The 27,762-nt window shown below is 54.2% G+C and overlaps 1 protein-coding gene across 2 annotated transcripts; it reads right to left on the bottom strand.

Moving 5' to 3' along the window:
- Positions 1 to 262: 262 nt before the first annotated feature.
- On the bottom strand, positions 263 to 27,650 carry ATG4B (autophagy related 4B cysteine peptidase). 2 transcript variants are annotated; one of them, XM_037850055.1, is made up of 13 exons: positions 27,538 to 27,650; positions 19,763 to 19,864; positions 19,549 to 19,620; positions 17,183 to 17,281; positions 16,671 to 16,772; positions 16,009 to 16,081; positions 13,390 to 13,469; positions 6,043 to 6,227; positions 4,168 to 4,246; positions 3,780 to 3,925; positions 2,164 to 2,220; positions 1,508 to 1,601; positions 263 to 717 (listed from the first exon to the last, which is right to left on the bottom strand). In XM_037850055.1, the coding sequence occupies exons 1-13, from the start codon at positions 27,545 to 27,547 to the stop codon at positions 644 to 646; spliced, it is 1,173 nt and encodes a 390-aa protein (XP_037705983.1). In that variant the 5' UTR covers positions 27,548 to 27,650; the 3' UTR covers positions 263 to 643. The 2 variants fall into 2 exon arrangements, with proteins under 2 accessions (XP_037705983.1, XP_037705984.1); XM_037850056.1 differs by lacking the exon at positions 27,538 to 27,650 and having other exon boundaries at positions 19,763 to 21,072.
- Positions 27,651 to 27,762: the final 112 nt, after the last annotated feature.

The following is a 27,762-nucleotide window of genomic DNA, read 5'->3' as shown; positions in this document are numbered from 1 at the left end:
CCTCTGGGAGATGCCCGCACTCGGCCGGCCGGCCCCGCGTCCCGGCTGCGGCTGCCTTTCCCGTAGTGTCAGATACACATTCGCCCGCCCCACCCTGACGCCCTACACCTCACGTCCCACCTGAGAGAGCCCTTGATGCCACGCTGGGCGGGTTTGCTGCGGGAGCAGGATGCGCGGCCATTGTCCCTCACGCCGCCCGCTGGGCACATCTTCTGCAACTGGGATGTGGGACGTGCCAGACAGAAACAGATGTCTGTGCTGCACGACTTCAAACAGGACTTTAATTCCCAAACAAACCACAGAACGAAGCCCAGAAGAAGGAGGACGGAAGCTGATGGGTGGATGCAGGCCTGGCAATGTTGCAAGAACCTTCCAGACGCGTGAAGACGCTGCTCTCCAAAGCGCCCGCCGAGGCTCCGTCAGACATCAGGATGGGTGGCTGCGTTCAGGGCGCAGACACAGGTGCTGGGGGCTCAGGCGGGACAGATCCAGGCCACAGCCTCCGGGTGGGCACAGTCCTCAACCGCGTGTGCACTGGGCCGTGGGCAGAGGCGGGCAGGCTGGGACAGATGAAACGCAGGGATGGCACGGGCACCCTGAGCAGCGCCCAGCTCTCAGAAGCTGTCCCCCAAATCCCGGATTCTCAAAGGGACAAGATTTCAAAGTCTTCATCTTCTGAGTCAAAGAATCTTTCCAGTCGCTCCACGTCAGAAGAATCTAGAAGAAACAAGATACAAGCACACCGGACAGCTGTCCTGTGGGGTTTCTGGGCATGAGGGGAAGGGACAGAGGGGAGGGCCCGCCACCACACGAAGGACAGAGACCTCACATCCTAAGGAATGGGGTACGGTCGAGGGTCTGGTGCCCCCCAAGTGCCACTCTCTCACTGTTTCCCCTGGGGCCTCTGCCACTCTCTAACGTGCTCATTACGGCGGCAGCAGGTCTTGGCACAGACAGAAGTACTTGGATACTGACAGCCGCCCACTCACTCCATGGTGTGTGCCAGGCCTCGACCCTGACGCCGGCCAAGGGGAGCCCCCAGCCTCACGGCTCCTGTGGGGAGGCATCTGCCACAGCCCCGTGGGGCACCATCACCTGCGCTGACAACATGGCCCCAGCAGAGCCTGAGGGAGTGGGGAGCAGGCCCGGCACCCCAGCAAGGGAAAAAGCAGGGCAGCCAGTCTCGAAGTTCTGTGGCCGGGAGATGGGCTAAGGGAGGGGCCACAAGCAGCAGTAGCCCTGGCCACAGGCACAGAAGCCGGATTCACAGAAATCCTGAAGGTCAAAGCAAGTGGAAAAGGGCACAGGAGGCAACGCTGACTCTCTTGGGCACACACTGGGCTTGGGCTCAGGTGAGTGTTCAGAAGAAAAGGAAACTACGGGAAAAACAGAAGCTTCAACAGAGACCACACACTTCCCTGGGAGCAGAAACATTAGGGGCATGTGGAAAACCCCAGAGATGCACCCCCCCAGGCAGCGGAGCTCAGCGGGGCAGCCCCAGACTCACCTAAGGAGAGGCTCAGGGCATCAGGACAGGCCAGGTGAGAAGGCTGCTGCTCCACCAGCTCGAACATGGGCAGGGCTCCCCCGAACAGTGCCAGCTGGCAGGGAGACAGTGGGGGCGGCCCCGTTCAGACACCACGGCCAAGGACCCTCCTCCCCAGCTGCCACCAGAAGCACAGAAAATAACCTCATGGGAACGGCAGCCCTTGGTGGGCCCCGCAGCCGCCACCCCACACACAGCAGCAAACGTGCAGGCCCCCGGCAGCAGCATGGGCTCAGAGCCAGCCGCTTTTTTATGGATGAAAGAGCCGAAGGGTGGAGAACATCACACATGACCCCAGCTGTGTCGGGCCAGCTGAACTCTCCAGCGCCTGTGCCAACATGCAGCTGATGAGTAAGCTGGAAATCTAGAGGCCAACAGGCAGCGTCTGTCCCAGGATCTAACTTAACAATGACAAGGTGCTGGAAGGAACCTGCTCTGCGGGTCGTGGGGCTGCTCGTGCTTCAAGCAGGGCTGACAGAGGAGGAGACCCTGACTCTTGGAGCCGGTGGTAAGCAAGAGCCCCTGAGCGGCCAGCAGAGGGAGGCAGGGCCCAGGCTGCCGCCCAGGACCTGAGCACCTGCCGCCTCGCTGGGCCCCGCAGGGGAGCAGCCACTCACCTTCCTGACCTGCTGGCACCAGTCATTGAAGTCTTCCTCGGTCTTACAGAAAAACCCCTGCAGAGAACACGGTCATGAGCAGAGGAAGCTGAACAGACCCAGCCGCCCTCGGAGACACGCCTGGGTAGCGAGCGGACACGGCGGGGTTTCCGCGTCCAGTACCTGGTCACCCACGGGACAGCCCAGCCCCCTACTTGCTGGGGGCGCCCCCAGCATGCGGCAATGCCACCCCCCCAGGTCACCCCACCCAGGCCCCATCTCATGGCCCCACCCTCAGCCGCAATTCCCCCGGGGCTGTTACGTTAGGTGGATTTTTGAGCCCTGGGATGAGATGGAGCATAACACAATAGTAACAAGAAGATGCCAGAAGCTTTTTCTGGAGCAAAAGCAGGCGCAGGGCTCACTCTCCCCCGGGGGCCAAGACTCTGCTGCCAGGAGCCTGGAGGAGCCTCCCGTTGAGGGGTGAGCCGGACGCGGGGGCCGGACCCTGCGAAACCCTCCACAAGACCACGTCCTTCAACTGACTGCGCACAAAAATGCGGCTGCATCTCACGGCAGTAATGAGGGATTCTAGAAACTGCCAGAACTTCAATGTCACGTCAAGGGGAAATTACAGAAGAGAAACACAGAAATACAGAAGGGAAGCAGCAGCTCACGAGGTACTTCTCTCTCCCTCCTCTGAAGACCTGTTTATGCCGCTCACACCCTGGTGCAAGGACACGCGCAGGGAGGTTTGCTTCTCCAGGGGACCCCGCTGGGCCGACACCACACCCTCCGCGCCTGCCCGTCTCCGTGGGCCTCACTGCTAGGTGCTGATCACCGAGCCAAGAGGCAGTGAGTGTAACACACACACTTGATTCACCCACATAAATCCTCCCCGTGTGTTCTCGGACAGGAATCCAAGCCACGGAGCTCTGCACGCCTCCCCACCTGTCACCAGCCAAGAGGCACCACCCGCCCCATCCCCAACAGTTCCAGGAGGCCAGGGAGGCTGGAGCAGACGAGCAGACAGCTGAGAGCCCCCAGCAGGCCCCAGACGGGCCTCATGCTTCCTAACCATGGGGCTGTATCCGTAACAGAGCCCGAGAGGTGCTAACCGCTCCCCTAGCAATGCAGCAATTTGGTATATTTTTGGTGTCCTTACCCATCAAATATATTTTGAAAGGCAGATTTGCATAAATCCCAAACGAAAAGTTTAAACTCTGTAATCAAAAGCAAAGAACAGGGAAGCTCACTCTCAGGGAAGGACGACCAACATACCCTGTTAAGTCAAAAAACAAAAGGGAAGTGGCACAGCACAGAGGCCGCTGCGTGTGCCAGAAGGGGGGAGCTGACACGAAGTGCACACGCTTGCACACACACAGGGAGCACACACGTGCACACACTCCGGCTCACCCAGCAAGCACGAAGGCCCTGGGAGGGGCCCACAGGGCAGAGGGGGCGGCTGGGGGCAGCACTGGCTCTCCTACACCCTCTGAAGTCTTAATCACTGACCACGACACTCATTCCATAAAAACTGCAGGAACCGAAGGCTTTCCTTCCTGTTCCCAAACAGGACTTGCTACCGAGCGGCCGACAGAGCTGCCCAGGTGGGGGCGGGGGCTGGAGGGGCCTACCACGGCGATGGACGGGTCGAGCTCCAGGATACCCATGCGGCAGGGCGGGTGCTGGCAGTGGAAGCTCTCGTCGGGGATGCGGCAGCCCTCCGTGCACTCCACCGCCGGCTGCGTTGTGTGGGGGTCCAGGTAGATGAGCTCCTCACCTGGCAGGATGGAGAGAGGTTGGCGGGCAGCTCCTGGCCCGGGTGCAGGCCATGTGCCATGGGGGGTGGGCAGAGGTACACGCCCGAGGCCCCACTCGGCCTGAGCAGCAGGGGCTCCCCGCAAGTGGCACCCAGGGAGCAGGTGTCCTTTAACCTCAGCCGTCAGAGCCACGCAGACCCCACCGCGTGGGCCCCTGGAGCACGCCTGCCCCCTCCCCTGACTTCGGGCCAGGTGGACTCACCGATGTAGCCGATGAAGTAGTGAGCGCTGTTGGGTTTCCCTCCGACCACGCCCAGGGACTGGGGCATCATGAAGCAGTGCTGCGGGCGGCAGTGGGGAGGCCGTGAGGACCTGGGCGAGGCTGCCGCACCCCAGCCCATCCAGCAGGGCCCCAGGAGTACCAAGGGGCACGAGCCCCGAGTAGGGGAGGCCGGGGCAGGAAGACGGGGTCACACACTGAGGCGGGAAAGCGTCGGTGCAGGAGTGGCAGTGAAGAGCACAGATTGGGGGGAGGTGTGGGCGGGGCAAACAGGGCTGACAGAAGGGGCCCAGGCTGCAGCTTCAGGGAAGGGGGCTCCCTCCAATGGGAGCAGGGCGGAGGGGAGGCGGATGATGATGACAGAGCTAGGTGAGAAGCACAGCGCGCTACACAGGCCAGAAGAGAGCACAGGGGCTGATGGGCTTCCAAGGGGAAGCTGGGAGGCCAAAGGGCAGTCAAGAGTGCTTGAGAGAGGGGACAAGACTGACAGTTGACTCCAATAGCTCAACAATAAAAAGACAAACGACTCAATGGAAAATGGGTTAAAGACGTGACTAGGCATTTCTCCAAAGATCCACAAGTGGCTAAAGCATGTGAAAAGATGCTAGACATAATTAGCCATTAGGGAAACACCAATCAAAACTACAACGAGAAACCACTTCACATCCTTTAGCTTGGCTGTGATTACAAAAGATTAATAAAAGACGAAACAGAAGAGAACACATGTTGGTGAGGAAGTGGAGAACTGGAGCCCTGTGCCCTGCTGGTGGGGACGTGAAACAGTGCTGCCACTGGAGAAGACAGTTTGGCAGTTCCTCAAAAGCAGAAGTATCATATGACCCAGCAATCCCACTCCTAAGTAGGTACCCCAAAGAACTGAAAACGGGTTCAGATAACAACTTGCACATGAATGTTCATCACAGCCCTATTCACAATCACCAAAAGGTGGAAGCAACGTAAGTGCCCTTCCACGGAAGAACAGAAGAACAAAGGTGGTGTACACACACGTGGAGGAGATTTTGGCCATAAAAAGGAATGAAGTTTTGGTAACGCGACAATCTGGATGAACCTTGACAACGTTATGTTGAGTGAAAGGAGCCAGATACAAAAACCCACGTTTTGTCTGATACCACGTGTGAAATGTCCAGAAGAGGCAAATCTAGAAACAAGGCAGCTGACAGAGGCCAGAGAGGGTGGGAACTGGCTGCCCGAGAGGCATGGGGTTTCCTCTGGGGAATGGAAGTGATCAAAGTGTCCTGGAGCCAGACAGAAATGGCAGCTGCACATCGTGAAAGTACAAAACGTCCCTAAATGTTAATTTCATGTTTTATGTATTTTAACCAATTAAATAATAACCGAAAGGAGGACTTCACTGGTGACACGCTTGGAAACCTGAGACAGGCACGGAGCTCCGAGAGGTCCCTGTGTCCCACTGCCCCCCAGGCCAGCGGCACCCAGTGTCTGTAAGAGACGCAGGCTCAGTGGGAGACCAAGTTGGGGGCATTACCGAGGCCGCGGGACACAGTCTGCCACCAGCCAGCAGCCTCCTGGACCTCAGGCCCTCGGCTCCCGTGGGCTCCTCAGGGAGGCGCAGGGCTGCCTGGCTCTCGAGGTCCCTTCACAGAGCCCCAACACTGTCTTCAGTGTCTGGTCAGAAGGCTGCGTTACTAACCTGGACAAGCGGACTAGGCCGCCTACCCTGCCCGGCTCGAGCAAGGAGTGTGGTCTGCAAACCGACTGCTCGCTCTCCAGGGATCTGACCGCCTGGCAGCAGCCCCTGACGACGGCACGCTGCGACAACGGTAATCTCCAGTGCCCGGCCACGCTGCCTGCCCGCGAGACAGGGCCCACACCCACCTTCAGTGTCTCCACGTAGGCCGCGTTGATGTCCGTGAGCCCCAGGCGCAGGGGGATGAGCAGCACCAGTGGCCTCCACGGCGCCGGTCGGCCAGCAGCCTCAACCGGGAACCCGTTGCAGTGCTGGTCGGGATCCGCAGGCCCAGCGGCGGCCCCGGTACATGGCGCTCTCTGGCACAGCCTTCCTGGAGAGGGAGACCTGCTACTGAGGGGTGGGCACCTGGAGCAGGGTCCCCTCCACACAGACACGCTGGGCTCCTCTCGTCTCACAGGAAGGGTGTAAAAAGCCAGAGCCTGAAATTCAACTCTAACTCAGAGAACACAGAGAAGCGTAAGAAGGAAAAATGTCCCATAACCCTATCACTCACAGAGGGAAAAAAAAAAAAACAAAACACTCTATGCATATTCAATTTAAAATCTTTGTTAGGAAATAAGCCGTGATGGTTCAGTTCATGTGTCACCTTCACCAGGTGATGGTGCCTAGGTGTCTGGTCAAGCAAGCACCGGCCTAAACATTACTGCAAGGACATTTGTGGCTGGTTAATCAACCAGGAGGCTGGTTTATTAAATCATCAGTCAATTGGCTGCAGCTGTGACTTATGACATCAATGAGAGAATGCAATCAGCTGGATTTAATCCAATCAGTTGAAGACTTAAGGGGGAAAGAGGACCTTCACTTCTTCTTTGGCCAGCCAGCCAAGTGTTTCCCGAGGAGTTCATCAAACACCTTCATCAGAGTTGCCAGTTCACTGCCTGCCCTACAGAATTTGGACTTGTGCATCCTCATGGTTGTGTGGGACACTTTTATAAAATCTTATACTTACAAATATCTCTTGTTGGTTCTATTTTTCTAGAGAACCCTAGCTAATACAACTTGGTAACCAGGAGTGGTTCTTGAGAAACAGAATCTTAAAATGGGCTTTTACAATTGGTTTTCTGCTCTGATTAGATTCAAAAGCACTAATGACTCCATTTCCAATAATCAAGATGGCACTGACAGTCCATGGCGTGAGTTGGCAAAGGAGATACTCATACCCTTCAATGAAGAAAGGCTCTAGGTGACAGTGTTTTTCCTTAACAGAGTTTTGTGGAGTTAAGAGGTATAATGATGTTAGCTGGTTGCTCTTAAATATACTGGATAAAGTTATAAAGGGATGAGCTAAAGGCTTCAAATTTGAACCATAAGCACCATATGACAGGTGTAAAGGTTTCTACATGTGCCCTGGAAGAAAATCTTCTTTCCTGTGGCAGCAGACTTGAGATTTCTGAAAATAAGACCCAGAGTCTCATTGTGCAAGTAGCAGATTTACAACATAAACTAAAATCTTAACCTCACAGGGTGTCTGCTGTTAAAGTAAAGGTATTGACTGAAAAGAATGGGATCCTGAAACCTGGGATGGGAGCATATGGATTGATAATAATGGCAGTGAGGACAGTGGAACCCTGGATTCTGCTGAGTCTTTGTTAGATATACCTGTAGTGGGCTGTCCTGAGGAAACAGCCCCCTCCCCTCCAGTCTGCCCCGAGGAGCTGCCACCCAACCTCCACCTAAAGAGATTAACCCTTCAGTGCCCGCTAAACCTGTGAGCACCTCCCCTGAGGAAGCAGCCCTCACTCCTCTGTCTGGAGAGATTAATCCCGTTTCACAAGATGAAACTGCCAAGGAATGTCCTGAGGTAAATGGCTTGAGGGGTACTTCTAATTCTTTTCATGACCCACCCCCCCACCAGTCTTTGCTTTAAGACCTATAACTAGACTGAAGTCCCAACAGGCCCCGAAGGGTGAGGTACACAGTGTGACCCATGAGGAAGTACGCGATACTCCAAAGGAAGTGATTTAGTTTTCCAATTTATACAGACAGAAACCAGGGGAGTATGTGTGGGAATGGATACCGAGGTTGTGGGATAATGGTGGAAGGAGCATACGGTTGGATCAGGCACATGGCCAGGGGCTCCCGTGCTTGTGTCTGCCTGGCTGGTGTCCACTGACCTGAGGCTTTGCCCTGTGGCCTCCTCCGACTTCTGGCAGCTTCTTCCCTCCCTAAGACCCCAGCCATCTGGGCCACACCTTTGCTACAACCTGCGTCTCCGAGAATGCCCGCGCACAGCACGTTCACGCCCCAGGTCGCAGGTGAAGAGGAGGACCCCGTCTGACTATGGGCGCATACTCCAACCCCCACAGGGGGCTCTCAGGGCCAAAGGAGACCCCAGAGGCACAACAGCTACCCACAGTGGTGGACCCCTGATGAGAGGAGATGACACAAAGGAGGTGGGCAGATGCAGGCAGCTGTGGGCAGGTGAGGGCAGGTGCGGGCAGCTGTGGGCAGGTGAGGGCAGGTGCAGGCAGCTGTGGGCAGGTGAGGGCGGGTGCGGGCAGCTGTGGGCAGGTGAGGGCGGGTGCGGGCAGCTGTGGGCAGGTGCGGGCAGGTGAGGGCAGGTACGGGCAGGTGCGGGCAGGGCGCCCACTCTCTCAGTTGCATGTGTCCATGGAAGGCGTGCAGCTGAGTGTCTCTGCATCTCTTAGCAGCACTGAAATTTCTCAGAATATAGTCAGAATAAGAAAGGCCCAGGGGCAGGGAGGCACTTTCATTCTTTTCCTCTCTGGCCACTTAACCTTTCTATCTTCTGAACACAGATTTCTAGGCTCTGAAGTATTACAGTTTCAAAGAACCAGTTCTAGAATGTATTAGTTCTATCATTTCTTCTTTAAGCCATTAATTTCTGCACTTATCTTTTTAATAAATCTTTCCCGGAGTTTCTTCAGTTAATTTTGTTGAGCTTTTCCTAACTTCTCAAGTTGTATGCTTATTTCACTAACTTTCAGTGTTTACAGCTACAGATTACAAATTCTGTGCACGGCAGATCCTGGCCCACAGATACAGTCTGTTAGTCTGATTTCATTTGATCCAAAAGCTAAGGCAGAGGCTTGAAATTTCTAGGTAGCAGGTTTTTTCCTTGTTTCTATTTATAGCTACTTTTTAATTAGACTGTGGTTTGTCCTATTAACTTTTGAAATTTTGAGACTAATAATTCCATATCATTTTTTTGTTACCACCAAAATAGATTTATTTTTGTCACTGAACATGCACACACTGCAACTATATTATTACTTTGTCTGATTTCCTCACATATTTAAGTACACACTTAAAATGTTTACATTTAAAAAATGTAACACATTAAAAGAAGCCCTATGTAAACATAATCCCTTCTCACATATATTTTCCTGCTTTGTTTCATACATAAACAACAGTCTACAAAATCATAAATAAAACTATCAACTCTAAGGCCTAAAGCTACATCAAATTTTGCTCAAATTAAGAGCCTGACAAATGTTTTCTTTATATGATTTTATAAATATCATACAGTGTTTATCAAATAAATACCTTATTATTGTTACAAGTTATGGTCTCCCAGTCAGTTCTGCCAATAATAGACCTTCCAGTGCACTTGATAAAGACACCATGAGTTTAAAAAGCCAAAACAGTCAAGAGATTAGATTTTTAAAACAGTAGAGAAAGTTGCTCTTTAAAAATTACTAAGCATCACTGAAACCACTTCAGCATGTTTGAACAAAAAAAATGCTACTGGAGTGAGTGTTTGTACTATCATTTAAATGTAAATTAAAAAGTTTAAAATTTAAGAAACAATAAAATCAGATTAAATTCTTATTAATCTCATGAAAAATCTCCTATTGAGATTCTGTTACAGGAATAGAATCAACATTATCCTGAGTTTTATTTAAGATTTACTAGTTAAGCACTCAAATTACTTCTATGAAATAAAATAAAAAAGGAATTTTGCTTGTTGGCTGTTTCATTTTATAAATTATTTTTAGGGCTTTATAAAGGTATAAAACTTTAGTAAAATATTCTCATTCGATTAAATTAATCAAAGTACACATAATTCTAAGTTAAGCACTGTCATTACTTTTAAAATCTTACTTTCTAAAAGTTTCATTTTTCAGTACAATAATGATCAGATTCACATTAACTCCAGCCAAACTTTATAAAACTAAATATTCTTTGTTAAGATAGCACAAGAAATGCCCTCCATGCCCTAATTAAAAAAAAATTCTGATGTACATCTACCTAAATACAAATTCACAAACGGTAGCTGAAATTCTGTCAACTTTCAGCCCAACACAACTTAAATCCAGTTACTACGCATAAAAAATTCAAAATTAAAATTTATAATGGAAACGTCACTGAGACATAACTACTATAGCACCACTGTTGGGTTCCCTGGACTTTCCCCCAGGCCCAGGAGACGTGCATGTTCGACAGACACTGCTAAGAAAACTAAAGCTACCAGAGCTATCAGTGAGGAATTCACAGAGACAGCACAGCGGTGCCAAAGCACTGGGGCCGTCTTAAAAAACCGAGTAAGATGTGAAGTAAACACACTGGACGGTTCTCTCTGTAAGCTGCTTTCCACTGATTTATAAAGCTATGGGTTTATAATTCTTTTAAAAAGGAAAGTGTTTCTACACTTCTTGACTACAATGCAAATCTTCAAATCCTCTCACAGAGCTTGACATAACTCATCAGGATTTCTTTGGAAAACCAACCTGACAAATCCTCAGCAGCCTTCAGTGCTCTGGAGGCCTTGCGAAGCTCCTTAATAACCAATGACAAAGCTTCTGGACTAACTCTTTGTTTGCAAAGCCATACACAGAGTTTTCATCTTTAAGCCAGTGTTCAAAATCTTGAAATCTCAAGCAGAACTTGAAGTCAGAGCCGGGATCCATAAGGGCCCTTTTAGAGTTAGCTGAGTTATAAAGCCCACCTGCTTCCTCCCATGTCTGAAAGGCCCGGGGGCAGGGAGGCACTTTCATTCTTTTCCTCTCTGGCTACTTTACCTTTCTATCTTCTGAACACAGATTTCTAGGCTGTATTCGTTTTTTAAAATGTTCTGGGGCACTTGAAAAAAAGGTAGTTTCTGCCACCAGGATCTAGGATTTGATACGTATCTGTTAAAACTCTCTGACTCTTGTTATTTTGGTCTGCTGTAAGTTTATTTTTTCTAAATTTGATACCACATATTCCCTATTTACTGTAGGTTTAACTTACCTAATTCTGAGGCTATGTTTTTGTTGAATAAGCTTCATTATGATGGCATTTTCCTGGTGAACTAGTCCTAGCACAGATCCTCCAATGTCTCAGGATAAAGAAATGCACAGAGGAGGGAGCTGGGCCTGCCAGTTTTACGCTTTTGGAACTGGGGGGTGGGGGGTGGGGGGTGGCATTACTATATTACCAACGTCACTTCTGTTTGTTTGCCCCAGGCCCGTTTGTGATCTTCTAGTGCTTCGTCTACATTTTAAACACACTTAAATTCTCTATTTCTCAATTAATGACAAAAATTAAACCACATCTATACCTTCCCCAGCTCCACAAAACCAGGCCTTTTTCTCAGAATTCTAAATATTTTCCTGGAGCACTTTGTGTGCAGTTTGGCTCTCCTTTCTCTGAAGGCAACTTATGTGGCTGCTTAGAGAAGTTTCTCTTTACTCTGTAATTCGGGAATGTCACCAGGACAACATGGAGTTTAAGTATTCCTGATGAGAAATCTGGGGGGTCTTTTGCTCCGAAGACTCAATGCCTTCTCCACCGCGGGGGAAGCCTCTCTCACTCCCTCCCTCTCCACCCGGTTCTTCCCATGCATTCAGCTTTCAGCCATCTCTACTTTGCCATCGTACTTCTCGGAGATTTTTACTTCAGCCATCCTGATTCTTCTCCCCGACCCTTTCTCTCTGATGGTCCTTGTACTAGTGTTTAATTTCCTCTATTGGGATCATTTGTGCTCACGATCAGACTATTTCTTCCACTCTGCACTTTCTCCCAACAGCTAGTGGCTCCGGCTGTCTCCTTACGGACGGGAAGGTCTCCGTCCACCGGCATCAGCGGCTGGCAGAGCCTGCTTCCGGGCTGCAGGCGGCCTGGCTAGCACCGGGTGAGGAGGTGGGGAGGGGCAGGGGGGATGAGAGCCCCCTCGCCCGGCATGCTTTCTGTCAGATCTGAGTGAGAACACTGTAGGTCAGCTCCCCGCGACCTCGCCTGGCAAGGGGGCCTCTGGTGGAACTTCTGAAAACCAGTGGTTCTTCCTGTCTAGCTGTCCCTCAAGCAGTTCTGAGGAATTGGAGGAAACAGTCCTTACTTGGCCAGGGCACGATTCCCCAGGCTTCCCCAGGCTTTGCTTTGCTGAACGCAGATTTTTCTTCCAGGCCTACTTACTTGGGCACTTCTCGATGTGGAGTGGAAAGGCCACATGCTCCGTCTCCCGAAAGCACGCCGTGCCCTCCCCGGGGCCGATCATGTCTCAGTGGCCTCCCTGTCCTGTCCCTCCAGGCCTTGCCCTCTTTCTCTGCGGGGGGGCTGCCTGGAAGGGCTTCAGGGGTGGGGCCCCCTCCTTGTTCCCCAAATTCTATCCCAACTCATGGAAGTCCCAGGTGTTTATGCTGGTGAGGCAGAGCCTGCTTCTAGAACAACCGCGGGGAAACGGGCTCCACAGTTACTGTGGTGGAGCCGTGATACACGAGAGGACACGAGGAAGTTCACAAACAGCCGCTGCTCAGCCGCCAGCCACCCCACACGTAAAACCACTTGTAAAGATCCACTTTAGCTATAAATTTGGGCAATGTCAGAATTGTGTCTGCTAAACTGCTCTTCCTTAAGTAAAACTGTTTCCAAGGCGATAGCCTACACGCAGCACTGAAGTAAGACGGGTAGGAGCAGCTATGGGAAACACTCTGGGAAGGTGCTGCCGAGTAAAGCTGCACAAAGCACCACTCAGAAGACGCCAGAAGCCGCCCTCAGTGCAAAATGCTAATTCCGAACCACTCAAGAGATGTCATGTGTTAAAATGAGCCAGGGCTTCCTCCTGGATTCCTGAGGTTAGTTTCAGAACACCTTGGCTGGCTGGATTCCTGCAGATCCCAAGCAGATCCTTCGGAGGACGAGCAGGGCCATGCTCTTCTCCCACGCCTTGCCTCTGCTGTAGCTGGTGCAGCTAAAAGGCTGTTCCCACATTCACTTACGGTGCAGAAATGCACACAACAGACCTGACCCAGAATCACTGCACAAATGTGGCCACAACCACACATCTCGTGAAGTTTGTGTCATAGACACTAAAAGCAAAATGGGATACCAAGGAGCCCGCCCCAGCAGAGGCCCCAGTCTTCCTCGCAGCCCCCAGCTCCCGTGGCCTGGTCCACGGTGAGGAAGCAGGGGGCTCCACGTGGCGGCCAAGGGACTCACATTTCAAAGCCCCTCTGGGACCCAGGCGGGAAGAAGCCGCAACAGCTCTCCTCTGACCCTACTAGCCACACCATCCACGCTAAGTTACTCACTGATTTCCTCCATCACCACGGTGTTGTCCATCGCCACGTGAACAGCCAAGGAGCTCCACGTGTCAAAAACTGCAAGCTTCCTAACAGAAGGGGGAGAAAAACACACCCATCAGCCTCCCTCGTTACCTGATGCTCAGTCTCTGCAGCAGCACTTCGAGGGAAGCAAAGACTGGGGCCTGGGAAGGGCAGGTGACGTGTCCCCACGCCGACAGGGATACAGATGAGATTACAACCGGTGCCCCCGACCCCGGGGCCCAGTGCTGCCGCCACACCCGAGCCACTGTCTGTAGAGTGTGCCAATGGTGCATGTCTAGGCACATGGCCTGCTGACCTCGCTGGCAGAGGTAGGAGCGAGGACATCTGCCCAGCTGCTTGGACACTGCAGGTGTGGCCAAATGTGAAGCAGGCCCAGCCCACACCACCACACCCAGCACCCTTAGGGCCCCTCTCCCTCCACTGCCCACACTCCAGACAGCAGAGGGAGGTGGATTCCTTGCAGAGAGGAATCTGTAGGTTAGTTGGGGTCACGGCTGTAATGACAGTGACACAGAACTGACTGCTCTCACTTTCCCTGTAGTTTCCTCATCCAAACACATGCATGAGGCGCCTCCACACACTGGGCTGAGTGCTGCTGGCAATGCAGCAACAAAGGAGCAAAGCCTCTGACCGCACACAGACTTCCTCACCACAGGAAAGAGGAGGCAGATAAGCTAAAGGAACAGATGCCATTACAACGGGCAGCTGAGGTTCTGAAGGAAAAGCCAATTATGCAGTCAAAAGTAAAACGGGGAATCTGGGCTACTCTTGGGTGCTGGAGAGGCGGGTCAGAGGGCCCTGAGGTGACAGGCAGAAGGGCAGGGGGCAATGCTCTGGGCAGAGGGGACAGCTGACATGGCCCAGGGCATCAGGGGCTCATGTACTGGGTACAGAACAAGAGAGAGGTGGGGGGGCTCTGCTGGTGGGTAGTGTGCAGAAGGGACACAGAGCACACCTGGGAACACAGCTGGAGGACCAGCTTGGCGGGGGGTCGGCTTGGGCTCCTGCCCCCAGGGCCCGCCATGGGCCAGGCCCATGCCCTGTGCTGAAAACACACACAAGAGACCAAGCAGCCCCTCTGCAGCTGACACCACGTGGGGACAGAGATCAGTAAACACACTGGGCAGGAGGAAGCGCCCTGGAGAGCAGAGCAGGGGTGGGGGCGAGAGTCCTGGGGGAGGGGCAGAAACAGTCATCAAGCATCTCGCACACCGAGCGGGACGGTGCCTGGGGCAGGGCAGCTCGCCCTCTGGGTTCGTGTATGAGAAGAAGCCGCCTCTGGCTGCAGCCCGCAGAGCCCCTAGGGGTGGTGCAGGAGGCAGCCACCGAGGAAAAGAGAGCTGGCATCTGAGCCGTGGGCGCAGGGACAGGAGAACACTGGCCAGATTTGGGGTGTATTTTGGATGGAGCGTGTTGAGAAAAGAAAAGGGCAGAGCCATGTGCCACAGGAAACTGGGGGTACGGGGGGTGCACACTGGGTCGGGCCCTGGTCGGTGGATGTGCTGTGGACACCCAAGCAGACAGAGGAGGGAGCAGCTGAGCTCGTGAGCCCGGGGTCAGGGGCGGGTCAGCCCCGAGATGGGAGGCTGGGAACTGTGGGTGCAGAGAGGGCACCAGGGCCACAGAGCTGGGGAACATCACGGGTGTAGACAGAGGTGGAGCGGCCAGAGCCCCGGCCTCCAGTGTTTCCGGGGCACGCAGAGGAGACGGGGCGGGGGCTGGGGAAGGAACGCCCTGCACCAAGGCTGCTGGTGCAGACTCAGCGAGATGGGGCCTAAGCGCGGCTGTGGACGTGACAGTCGATTTATGGTGGCCTCCTGGGGGCTGCTCAGAATGGGCGTGAATGCGCCACTGGGAGGGGTGCGAGGTGGGGGGGCTGCAGGAAGCGCATGTGGACACCTGCCGAGGTGCTCAGGAGCACAAGACGTCCCGGGAAGGAAGGAAAGAGGGCTGGACGGGGCCCGGGCTGTCCAGTGCCACAGGCAGGGCTGAGGGGACGGATGCAGACGCCTCTGTCTGGGTGAGAGCAGGACATGTCCAGGAGGACCAAGGACCCAAGCAGAACACGGGCACAAGGGCAGGAGGAGGGGCTCTCACACCCCACCCGGCCCCTCAGTTGCAGGGAGGAGAGTGGCAGGCGGCTCAGCTCTCGCAGGAAGCAAAGTCCCAGGAGCCAAAGCCAAAGGAGAGGAGGCAGCAGGAGGCGGAGGCAGCGGGGGGCAGGGAGAGCACAAGCTCCTGACCCCACGCAGACGGGCCCAGACACCAGGGACAGCGGCCACTGGCGGCACTCACAGAGGCCACAGTCTTCCCTGAGCGGATTCAAAGCCCCAGACTCGGAAAGGACTGGGGCAGGCAGATCCCCGCAGCCGCCCGGGGAGGGCCCCACTTGTCGGCACCATGAGAATTGCGGCCTCCTTGTTATTAGGAAACACGGGTTCCAAGCCGCCAGGCAACCTGGCATCAACTGACAGAGAAAAATAAGCGACATGCTACCCCCTCTGGGGCCGCCCCTCCGGGAGAGCTGCACACCCAAGGCAGGCTCATGCCACCCAAGAACCAGGAGGCCCCGCTTGTACGTACTTGAGGACCTGGGCGACCGTGTTGGGGCCGTACCACTGCCCGATGGACTTGCCCTCGCCGACTCCCATTTGCGCTGCAAAGAGGGTGACAGGTGACAGGTTAGCACAGGGCACCCTCCTGGCCTCACCGCACGTCCCCAGGAGTTGAGCCCCGGGCAGGTGGCAACTGCACACCCAGGCCAAGCCCACCGTAACCCCCCACTCCCAAGGAGCACCCGCTCCCAGGAGCTCCTGAGAGGCACCGGCACGTGCCCTCCAAGAGGGAGACAGGAAAGGGGAGAGGTGGCAGGTTCCTTCAGTAAGAACCAGGAAACTGAAAGAAAAGGACTGGATGCTTCAGCCCCTCAGCCCGGCCAACTCAGGTCAAACTCTGGAGTTGGACTTGCTTCAACCAAGGCCCTTCGGAGCCTCCAGAGAAGAACCTCCCTGAGGTCGGGTCTAATGTCCCAGAGAACGGAGCAGACACCGAAAGGGGCCGCTCAGCCACAGAGGGGTGAGGCTGGGGTCTGTGGGACACCTGCCCCCCCACAGCCAGCTCTCGGGCGGGGAGAACCCAGAATGACACATGGACCTCACACCGTGACACCAGAAAAGCTCTCAGGGGGAGCCCAACGAAGCGCCACCCTTTGCCAACAGCCAGGGGCAGCCACGGCACCCACCCACCTATCTGGTGGATGGAGTAGTAGCTGTCTTTGCGGTCGAGGAAGGCGCTGAGCACACGCAAGTAGCTGTCTGGCTGCCTCCTGCGCTGCATCCACCTCCAATCTAAGGAAACCAATAGGGATGTTGTTTTATCACAAACAGGATAGAAAAATCTCCATTTTTATAAAATACTCAAGGTACGGATAACGTCCACACCTTCTGTGACTGTTTTTAAAGTGAGACACCAAATCCTGCAGGATTTCAAATGTGCCAACCTCACCGAACAAATCCACACACAAAGCAGAAGCAGTGTCAGCGGTTTAAGATGACTTCTACACAAATTTACCAGCATTCTTTAAAGTCATTCTTTTACGTCCATGAAAACTAGTAGGTTATTACTCAAGAAAAACCCCACTATCTGGGAACTCTTCTATAACTTCTCTAAAAAAAAACAAACCCACCCATACTGTAACCTACGTTTGCCACCGCAGTGCCCTGATGTGCCCTCCACGCCCCCACACGCCGTGGCTCACCTCGCCCCAGGTGCCGGCACACCAGGGCCTGGGCAAAGATCATCTGTCCACACCGCAGCATGCAGCCCCAGCCCGTGTCCGAGGTGGGGCCTGTCCCCCCTGCCAGGCAGAGAGAGAGAATCCGGTCAGACGGCCTGGCAAGCAGCGCTCTGCACAGGAAGCACTGACGGTGACATGCTGGGGCAGCAGCACACCCATGGTCACCTCCGTCGGGCGACGTAAACGAAGACCCTGCAAAGCCACGGGCTACCCTCGCTGCGAGGGGCAACCCCTGGTGACCCACCCCTCAAGGTGGGCAAAGTGTGGTGACAGGTGACTCACAGCAAGCAAGAGAAGAGGATGCCCTCAGGCGTGAATGGAAAATGCAAAGGTAAGTAAGAACTGCCATTTTCAACTACCAGAAAGGAGAAGATCACAGGCTTGATGGTGCCCGCAAGCAGTCACAGCAGAATGTACCCGGCCGGCTACAGCCCCGAGCCTCCCTGCACACCCACCCACCCAGGTACACAGAAGCCCCCCTCACCCAGCATGGTGCTTTCATGTCACAGGATGATGAGAAACACCCAGGCACCCCTGAGAGGAGCCTAGTGGGAAGCCACTGGACGCCAACATGGGAGGGGGAGCCACACAGGGAGGTGGGGCGGGCAGCCCCCCACTGTCAGGAAGCGGGGGGCACGGGGTGACACCACAGCGCGGCAACGGGCAGCATCCCAGAGTCAGATGCTTGCGCTTCAACCCTCTCCCCAAGTCTCGGGGCTTAGAGACTTGGGGCCGCCATGGGGCTCAGAGGGAGAGCTGCACAGCTGGTCACAGCTAAGGGCCCGGCCCACGGACCAACCTGACCCACGGGCCATTACCATCCTCAGCCCACTGCAGACAACCGTGGCCATCTCTGCCCATCCCTTGGGAGACATGTCACTCCCACTCGTCCACACTGGTCCCCACCCTGCCCGTACCCCTCCATAATGTCTTTGCCAAATGACGAAATTCAGGCTCCTCTGCAGCCCTGTTCTCCGTGTGCATTTGGGGCCACCCAAACAACTGAACTGCAGGGCAGTGTCGGTGCCTGTCCCTCACCGCACCACAAAACATGTCTGTAACTGGTGGGCGACTGCATCTCTACCAGCCCAATATCCTGGGCACAAACCCCCCAAAGGAAAGGGTCCATGGGCCGTGCCCCTCAGCCCCCAGGGCCCAGCACAGCAGGCTCGGAGTAGATGGAAACAGGCAGCTGGGGCCAGGCACCCAGCCCCAGAACACACCTGACAAACGCGATCTTCAACACCAACCCACACGACTCTCTTCTCGTTTCCCCACATTTCTGGGTCCCCAGTATCAAGCCATTGTGGCCATTTTCCTTCCCCGCCACTGTGGGAGAACTGAACGGCATCTTGGCCACTGGCAGGCTGTGACTTCAGCCAAAGAGTGTCTCATGTCCACCTGGAACCTCAGAAAGTGACCTACCTGATTTGGGAAAAGGGTGTCTGCAGATGTCAGCAACTAAGAGGGGGTCATACCAGAGTTGGGGGGCCCTAACTCCAATGAGTGGTGTCCCAATATGAAGAGGGGAGGACAAAGAGACACAGGGAAGGCGGCCATGCGGCCAGAGGCAGACTCGAGAGCTCGGCTCAGGCCCAGGCTCCGGAGGGGATGTAGCCGGCCCCCGCCTCAGTGGCAGACTCGGAGCCGCTGGACAAAGAGACAATCAGGGTCTGCTGTTCTAAGCCACCCAGCTCGTGTGATGTGTGCCAGTGGCCCCGGGGACCAGGAAGGCCTGGTCCCTCCATCCTGGTCTCCGGTGCCCGGCTGTGAAGCCAAAGGCCGACAGCTCGTCCCGTCCTTCACCCGGCTCCAGGGTGTCAAAGATGAAGAGCTGCTCTTTAATGGACGTGCATTAGTGTCATGTGAAAACATGCCACACTCATCTTGCCCCTGAACTCTCCACCGCGAAGTGTGGAGAACGTAGAAAAGATGGTGGGTAAATGGCCTTCGCCCTCCCTAGACAATGACCTAGAGGGAGACACACTGGACAACTGCAACCCCACACGATCATAATGCATCTTTCACCATCTCACGGTGGCTGACACCCCGTCTCCCAGTCCATCCTGTTCCGTAGTATGAAAAACGGTGGTCATGACTACACTGGTTTCAGGTCGCAGCAGTAAGCTGTGCCCAGCAGTCGGACCCTGGGGGCCCTCAGCAGACCGAGGAGCCCTGGGTTTGGATTGCAGCTCGGTCACCACTAGGTGTGAGGCCTCAAGTTACCTAACCAGAGGTGCTGTGAGGGTCAGAACAAAGTGACACCATAAACTAGGCACTCCTCCCTCCTAAGACACTTACACATTGTAACAACACAGGGTACTTACCAATGGCTGGGAAATTCTTCCTGTATGTGAACCAAAGTCTCGATGCCACATCAGACAAGATTGCGTCCTTTTCTAGAGAATTTCAAAAGGAAACACACACAAATCCTTAAGTTGGTAAGTCACATGTTCCAGAATAGTTTGCAGATAAGTATCATCCAAAATACTTTTTGCAGACCGAGCTATAAGAGCATGAGGGCTCCAGTGTGGTCGATACCTGTGAAAATGCTGTATTTTCTACCCAGTATCCAGACAGGCTCCGAGGTCTCGGGGAAATCTTCAAACTCAGCGAATCTGAGAGTGTCGTAAGTCAGAGTAGCTGTGGGAACCAAAGACACACATCTACCTGCAACTTCTCATATGACATCAGGGCTCCAGGGGCATTTCCACGGGAGATTCTGGCACCCGCCCGGCCCCCATCTCCTGCGCCCCTGTGACAGCCATTCTCGGCGGAACACTGCGGAGGCACTGCCAGGGGTCCTGCCGGGCAGCAACTTCTCGAGCCAACAGATTCGGGTCTGGCAGCGACACCAGAGTGCGAGATCAGGGCAGGGGCCAGCCCCAGGAGAGAGAAAGAGTAAAAATAAAAGTTACAAAGGCCACCTGACTTCAGCACTTATTTTAGACTAAAATGTTTAATACCTAAAGGACAGAAATAAAATGAAATGACATCCTTGAGCACTGTAGGCGAAACAGGCCACAGAATAAGCGGAACGGAGAACAGCCATCACGCCATGGGATGCTGGGAGCCTGTGGACAGATCCAGCCCCCGGAAGGCTGAGGGAACCCCACAAAGCCACCAGAGGCGCCAAGAGCCCGAGCACAACCAGAAGGGCGCTGCTGGCCACTGCGTCCACACGGCCATGCCACTCTGCCCTCGGGGTCACTGAGCCACAGCCTCTGCCGGGGTCATCCTGAGGTTGAGAATACGTGCTCTGATTTGCTGCGATTTAAGAAACCGGAGACCCCAGTGCCTATGAGCAGAGGAATGGACAGGAAAACGTGGTATAAACACCAATGGAATTTTATCAGCATTAAAAAGGAATGAAGTCCTGATTCATGCAACAATGTGGATGAACCTTGACATCATCTTGAGTGAGATAAGCCAGACCTAAAAAGACCTCCTATGAAATAGAGAGTCAAAAGCTAGAACACAGGTTGCCAGGGGCCGAGAGGAGAAGGGAATGGGGGTTAATGCCAACCAGCTAACTGATGAGGAGTTTGTCTGGAGTGAAGCAAAGGTTTGGTCATGGCAGTGGTGGCTGTAGCACAACAAGGTGAATGTGGCTAATGCACGGAATTACATACCCAAATGCGGTTCAAGGGGAAATTCTAGCCTGTACTTATGTAACTAAAGTAAAAATTATAGACACGAAGAAAACCAGAGAGGCAGCACCCCTCTGTGGCGGGCTCCCAGAGAAGAGCTGACAGAGCCTGGTGCCTGCCAGGCTGGCACCCAGGGGAGGGCACCCCAGGCTCTCAGCTGCTCCTCAGAGACGCTGGGCACATGCCTCTCACTGCGCCCCAACACCTCCCCTCACCTCCCCTGTGCCCTGAACCCCCCCAACCCCAAGGCCCTTCACCTGCAGCCCCCCACCTCGCCCGCAGCCTCTCCCCTGTGGCCACTCACACGTCAGAGACGCCCACTCTCTCCCTTTCCCTGAAATCTCAGAGACCTTGGAGAAAACCAGCGTTATATACGAGCTTCTATTGCATCTGAATTTAGTTTTTGACAACAGTCTGCCTTTTGGTAAAAAATGACATATGCTATTTATAAAGTACATTGAAGACTACAAAAATAATATAAGTCCTCTGAATCCCAGCCCCCAGGAAGGGCTCTCTTTCCAAAGTCTTTAAGTGCGAACTACACATGCGCCTGTCCTGGGTGAGCTCATCCAAGGCCTGTGCTCTCCTCACCTCTGCTCTCCCGCCACAGGGGCCTGGCAGTTGCACGTAAAGGGAGTTCCGTGCCCCAGTGTGCAGGAGGCCCTGTCATCAGCCCTGCCTGTGCCTGTGCAACGTTCCCGTGGGGAAAGGCAGCAGGCGGGGGCGGGGGCCGGGAGTGGGACGGGGGCTTCAAATCCCGGCTCGGCACCCTGGGTTGTAGGCCCCAGGCCGGTCACTGAACTTCTAGGCGTGGAAGTTTCCTCATCCATAAAATGGGGATCGTGACAGGATACCCTTGGAGTGCGGCTGCGACGCGTCCCACCCCCATGGGGAGAGCTGGGCGGGCAGACAGGAGGACTCCAAGGAAAGCCCTGTAATTAACAGCGGGGTCAAAGGCATATCTTACCACACCTGGAAGTCTCAGCGAGGTACATAGCTGACTCCCCAGCAGAGGGCTGGGGGGGACTCAGCAGTGCCCAGCGTGCTCAGAACCTGAAGTCCAGTGATAGTTGCTGACTGTCTCGGGCTGGCAGAGACCTGGGCTCAGCTTCGCCCGCCCCCTTCACCTCTGACCCACGGCGGGGTTACATGAGCACACGGTCTTCAGAGCGAACTCACGGCAGCTGAGGCTGGGGGCAGCCAGCCTTCACCCACAAGCTCTGCTCTAACATGCGTTACTTGTTTATCACACCAGGGAATAAATAATTTCAAGTCCAAATCTATTTCCCTCTTTTTTCACATAAGATTACTTGCTTCTGCACATGCGTATAAAGCTGAGCTGGGGGGAAGGAAAGCGCATGTGTCTTTCCAGGGGCCGAGTCGCAGGGAGCGCTGTGGACCTGTCGGACGCACCCGCTGCCTGCTGGGAGCCAGCCTTCTGACCCACAAGCTCCACTCAACAGGGAGACCCAATTCCTAGTCTAGTTTCAGAAACAAGCATTGAACAGCACCTGTCCAAGCTCAGCTGACAACACCACAGGACAGTTATCCGGTCTGGTGGAGTCGGAAATCCTACTGATGTCCGAGCCTTTTCCAAGGCACCAGCCCCTAGTGGATGGTGTCCCAGCCTTGGCAGGTGTCCCTCATGCAGACAGATCTCAGACGGATGGGACACACGCCACGAGGAGAAACATATCCGTGTCTGCATATCGGAATCTAGTGAGAAACCCCTAAGATGTGTAGCTCCCTATACTTTAAAAAATTGGAAACAAAACTAAACAAAAAGGCAAGTAAATAAGAAACAAAAAAGAACTAATTCTGAAAATAGGTTAACAACCCTGGGCAGCTCTGAAGTTAAGCTATTCTCATGACTGACACAGCAAAACACAGAGCAGGTGTTTTTCTTAGGTTTATGAGCAAACTTCACAGGCAGGGAAGCCAACTTCAGAGTGACGCAGCGCTCTGTGGGAGAGGAGGAGCTAGTCCATTAACTTCAAAGATACCACAAGTTTCCTACTGCAACCAAGAAAATTAAGGGTTGTTGTGGCCTCGGATTCTTGACCACACGAGCCAAAGCCGGCAAAGCCAGCAAGGAGACAAAGGTTCTGATGGGGAAAAACGCTGCCGCAGCCACAGCTCTCCCACCTCAGAGCCATGGGGTGTGATGTCCACCAGCATCGGTGGGCCTCTGGGACCGTTCCTTCAGGCTGACCCAAACTCCAGCCTTCTCCCAGGAATCCGGGATTCAGAGCGCAGGGGGCCAGCCTCCTTCCTCCGCTCTGCTGTGCCCACCTCGGAGTGCTGGGATGTCCGTGTCTTCACACTGACAGAGGTGCAACTGCCAGGACAATGTCAACAGGCCGAACCAACGTGAGTCCAACCCTCAGAAGAACGGCTGCACTCGGACAGACACCAGCTGTCGCCCTCCACATCATGCGCTGGTTCCGACGTCTCAGGCTTTACGGCGTGGGAAATGAGCATGAAGGACCCCACGGAACAGCAACGATTACCGCAAGAGGAGAAAGGAGTGAGGCCTCCTTACCCCTTCCCAGGCTTCATGGCTCTTCAGCGTCCCACCTGCACCGACAAGGGTGAACTGCTCCCCGACTCCTGAAACGCCCAGACAGGACCTCGTGGCTTCAGCCTCGGGCTGCGGGAGCACGCCCCGGCGCACTCTGAGGGGCTCCCGCAGAGGCAGACGACCCCCAGGCCTTCTTCCTTCCAAGCAGCCCCACTCCTGCGTCCACCCTCCTCACTCCTGTGGAGCCAGCCTAGAGGCAGAGTGCAGCCTCGGGGTGCGCCTCAGCCACATGGCGCGACATCAGGTCTCAGCTCCCTTCCCCATGACCGGGGTTAGGGTAGCAAGGTGAGAACAGGGGACTGGCAAGCCTCCAGCAAACATTTCGGAGCACTACCACCTCCTCCTCGTTTTCACATTAGTGCAGACTTCGTTGTTCACAGGATGAAACTAAACCCCTACTTCCCCAAACAAAACACATTTGTTTTATCATCAGTATCAATTTAACCAAAATATGTAATAGCACTTCTACTTCGTTCAATTACAGAATAGCAGTTTGGAACACAGGGGCATACACCGAGTTTTAATCGAGAACCGCACGCACCTCTATCTTAAAGCCAACATGCCCTATCACTAACACTCTCGAGGGCTGGCCAAGCCCAGGACGCCCCTTTCCAGGGCACCTGCATGGCCTCTGCTGAGTGGCCTGGCTCCCACATGGCAGGACCCCTGCCACCATCTAGTCACCTCTTCCTGAAATGCAGGTGGTACAGCTTCAAAATCCAGAGGGGCCTCGCGAGGACCCAGAGGACGCCCCAGCCCGGGCTCGCGGACCCCTCCCAGGCCCCAGGGAGAGGCAACCACCTGGTCACACAGTCCAAGACCTGTGACTTTCCTCACTTGCTCACCTGGGCCCGCCCGCATCACAACCCCAAGTGAAAGCAGAAAGCACTTTAATAAGATGGCCATTTTAGCAGGCAAAGTCATTTTCGAATACTACTAATCTGATGGGTAGAAACACAGGGAACTGTGTTCAATGAACGAAGCCAACATCTCTTCAGCTAGTGCCAGTCACGCCGTCAGTCACCGAGGGAGAACCACATAGACCATGCACCCACAGGCTTCTTTTAGACATTACTATAATGAACCTGTTGTGAAGATTTTTTTCAAAAATGAAAACTATCTTACGAATATATTCAACAGATGGGTTTTCTCCCCTTCCTTTAGAAATGTGTATGTTTAGGATAATGTGTTTGCAGGTGGTTACTTTTCAAAATCACAAATATTACATTTGAAGACAATGGTGGATCAGTTTGTAATGGAAGGAAAGAAATAAGAAGAGCCCAGAACCATAGCTACATCAGGAAACGCTGCTTAGCACACACACTGGACAATGTCCTCTCTGGCCCTGTGGCCTGCAAGGAGAGGCCCTTCCTACGTCACCGACCTCTTAGGCTAACAGACTCAATTTGTGCTATACACAAACGCCACAAAACTGAAATCCTCACCATATGGGAATGTGTGAATTATTACTAATTCAAGTTCTGCTTCTTCGATTACCAACCACATGCCAGACACCATGTGACGCACCAGAGATGCAAACGTAAGACACGGTGCTGGCATGTGCACCTCTGAGCTGCGAGGGTGTTTCTGCCTCCCCCACTGCAGGCCCTGGGCTCACTCCCCGGTCTCTCCTTCCCACCCACACACACACCCTAGGTCACCCCACCCAGCGCGGCCTCACACACTTGAATGCCTGGTCCAGGACTTTCTCCCAGCTCCAGACCCTCACACTTAAAGGCCCACAGATGTCCAGGAGGCATTTCTCACTTGACACAGGCAAAGCCAAACTCTTGACAGCTTCCCACAGAGCAGGACCCCTCCCCAACCCCAGGTCCCCCCCAGCTTGCTTTATTTTTTAGCTTGGGACAAAAACCTCAGAGCCATCTTTAATTCTGCCCTCTCCTCCTCCCTCCACTTCCAATCTGTAAACAAATCCCATCTCCACCTAAAACACACCCAGACCTCACCCTCCTCTCCCCCACCTCCGCTTGCCTGCGGACAGCAGCAGCCTCCCAGCCACTCCCCCTCCTCTGCCCTCGCCCTCCGCAGCGCCTTCACCAGCCCTCCGCAGCGCCTTCACCACCGGCAGCCAGAGGGAGGCCTTTAAACAGCCGCCTGCTCATATTACTCCTCCCCAAACCTCAAAGGGCCACCATCACATCAGACGCAACACACGCCCAGGTCCTCGTGACCCGACAGGCCCATGACCAGGCCCCGGCCGCTTAGGCCCCAGCTCCCGCCTCCACGCTCACCCCACTCCCATGCCGGCCATGCTCTAGGGTCTTGGTCGAGTCACCTCTGCAGTGAGACCTCTCCCAGCCTTCCCAGCAACAACTGCACCACCTCTGCTTGGAACAGATCACTTGCCCAGAGCCCACGTTGCACTTCTTTTTCTTGCTGCTTCCGGTTGGTCTCATGGTCCCACGTGCAGAACATCAGCTCCATGGGGCAGGGGTTTTGTCTATTTTGCTCTTTTCTCTACCCCAGGGTCTAAAACTGTCTGACACACAGCTGGCACTCAACAGATGTTGTCTTTGGAAGGAATGTCTATAAAAACCACCATGAATTATATCACATTTGATCAAGAAAGCGAGAATCTGTCAGGGCTTCTGGGATTAGAGGAGACATGGACCATTACTCACTCCCAAAAAGATGTACAGCGTTACAGCAGGAGAAAAACCCTCATCATGCCCTGAAAACGAAACACACCAGCCCCAGCGTGAGCAGTAGCCTTCACTTTCCCTACAGTTTTCTACTATGATTCCACAGGTAGCAGACTGGAGTGTCCTTCCATGGTGTATCCTCACACAACTGTACAGTCAGTTGTATTCCAAAGTGGAGCATGATGATTTCACATTTAACATGACTGACATGAACTGTTTTCCCCTTTACCAAGACTCTCATACGAATGGTCTTAGGTATCCAAATAATAACACCTAAAAAGAAAGTAGTTAAGCAAATGATTGTATCCCCCTACACAAACACATACAGCAAACACTACAATGGTGTCTGGTATTTATTTTCTTAAAACAAACCTCCCAAAGTTCCTTGGCTTTCAGTACTCCTGTCTCCTCCTCCTGTCATCTAACACATTTAGTCATGAGCTGACACAAATCACTGAAACAAAATTGGCTACACACACCCATCATCATTCCCAAGCTAAGATACTAGTAAATGTATGATGCAGCTGCCAGGAAAAGAAAAACAAAGCAATGCCACAGAGAATGACACGTGAAATTAAACCAGATGAAGTCTTTCTCTACAGATGGGGGATGGACAGGTGGAGGAGGAAAGCAATACATTGCTTACAAGGAATGAAAGAACTAAGACTGCCGTGGAATGAAAAAGAGAGGCCCCAAAAACGCTTTCAGGGCCACGGGGCGAAAAGATGGTTTGGTATTGACTGAAGTCTCCAAAATATCTTGCGAGTAAAAATTAAAGTACTGCTCCTTCTTGAGGAGAAGCATGATAGAATAACAAAACCCCAACACGTACCCCATTTGTATTAGGACCGCAAGAGGTTAAAATATGACGGGTTCACTGTTTTTCTTTTCATTCACAACAAAGGAAGCTTGGACAATCTATTGGTTATCCACACACAAAAAAGAAGGACTGCGGCTACTGAAACATCTTTCTTCCTCTCGCTTACTAACGTGACTTTACTATTAAAGCCCTTCCCCTTTTTAGGTCCTCGCTGGTCCCCGGACCCGGGTGCCGCAGCGGTCCCCCCGGCGCCCGCGCTCGCGCCCCAGCTCCTTGCCGTCCTTTCTCGCCGGCTCCCGCCCCGGGGGCCCTCAAGTCTCAGCCCCGAGACGACTCGACTCAGAAACTCAAGAACTCCCCGCAAGACCGGGGAAAAACGGGAAGCTCACACCTGACAGGCTGTCCGAGGCGCGGCGGAAAGGCGCGCCCTCCAGCCGCCGCATCCTCCGCAGCCGCCCGCGCCCCGCTCCCCCGCCGGAGCCCAGGCCGCGCCGCGCGTGTCCCCCAGGGAGCGACGCCCGCCCCGGCGGCAACGGCGGCCTCCGAGGGGCGGGGCGCGCGCCTCCCGGGAGATGGGCCCCGGCGCCTGGGAAGCTCCTCACCTGCGTCCATCTTCCCTCTCCGGCCGCCGACTGACCCGCGGCGGCGTCGCTCCGACGGGCCCACAGCGCGACGCGGCGACGGGGCACGGCCGGGGCCAATCGGAAGCGGCGCGCGGACCGCGACGCGAGAACCGGGGGCGGGGGCGCGCCGGACGGCGCCATCTTGGCGTACGGCGCAGGTGGCGCAGCCGAGCGCCTATCGGGCGCCCGTCGCGCGCCGTGTGG

This window comes from Choloepus didactylus, chromosome 9 (genome assembly GCF_015220235.1).
Source record: "Choloepus didactylus isolate mChoDid1 chromosome 9, mChoDid1.pri, whole genome shotgun sequence".
NCBI classification, from domain to species: domain Eukaryota; kingdom Metazoa; phylum Chordata; class Mammalia; order Pilosa; family Megalonychidae; genus Choloepus; species Choloepus didactylus.
Note: the sequence above shows the minus strand (reverse complement) of the source record. Positions and strands in the feature narration are given on the sequence as shown.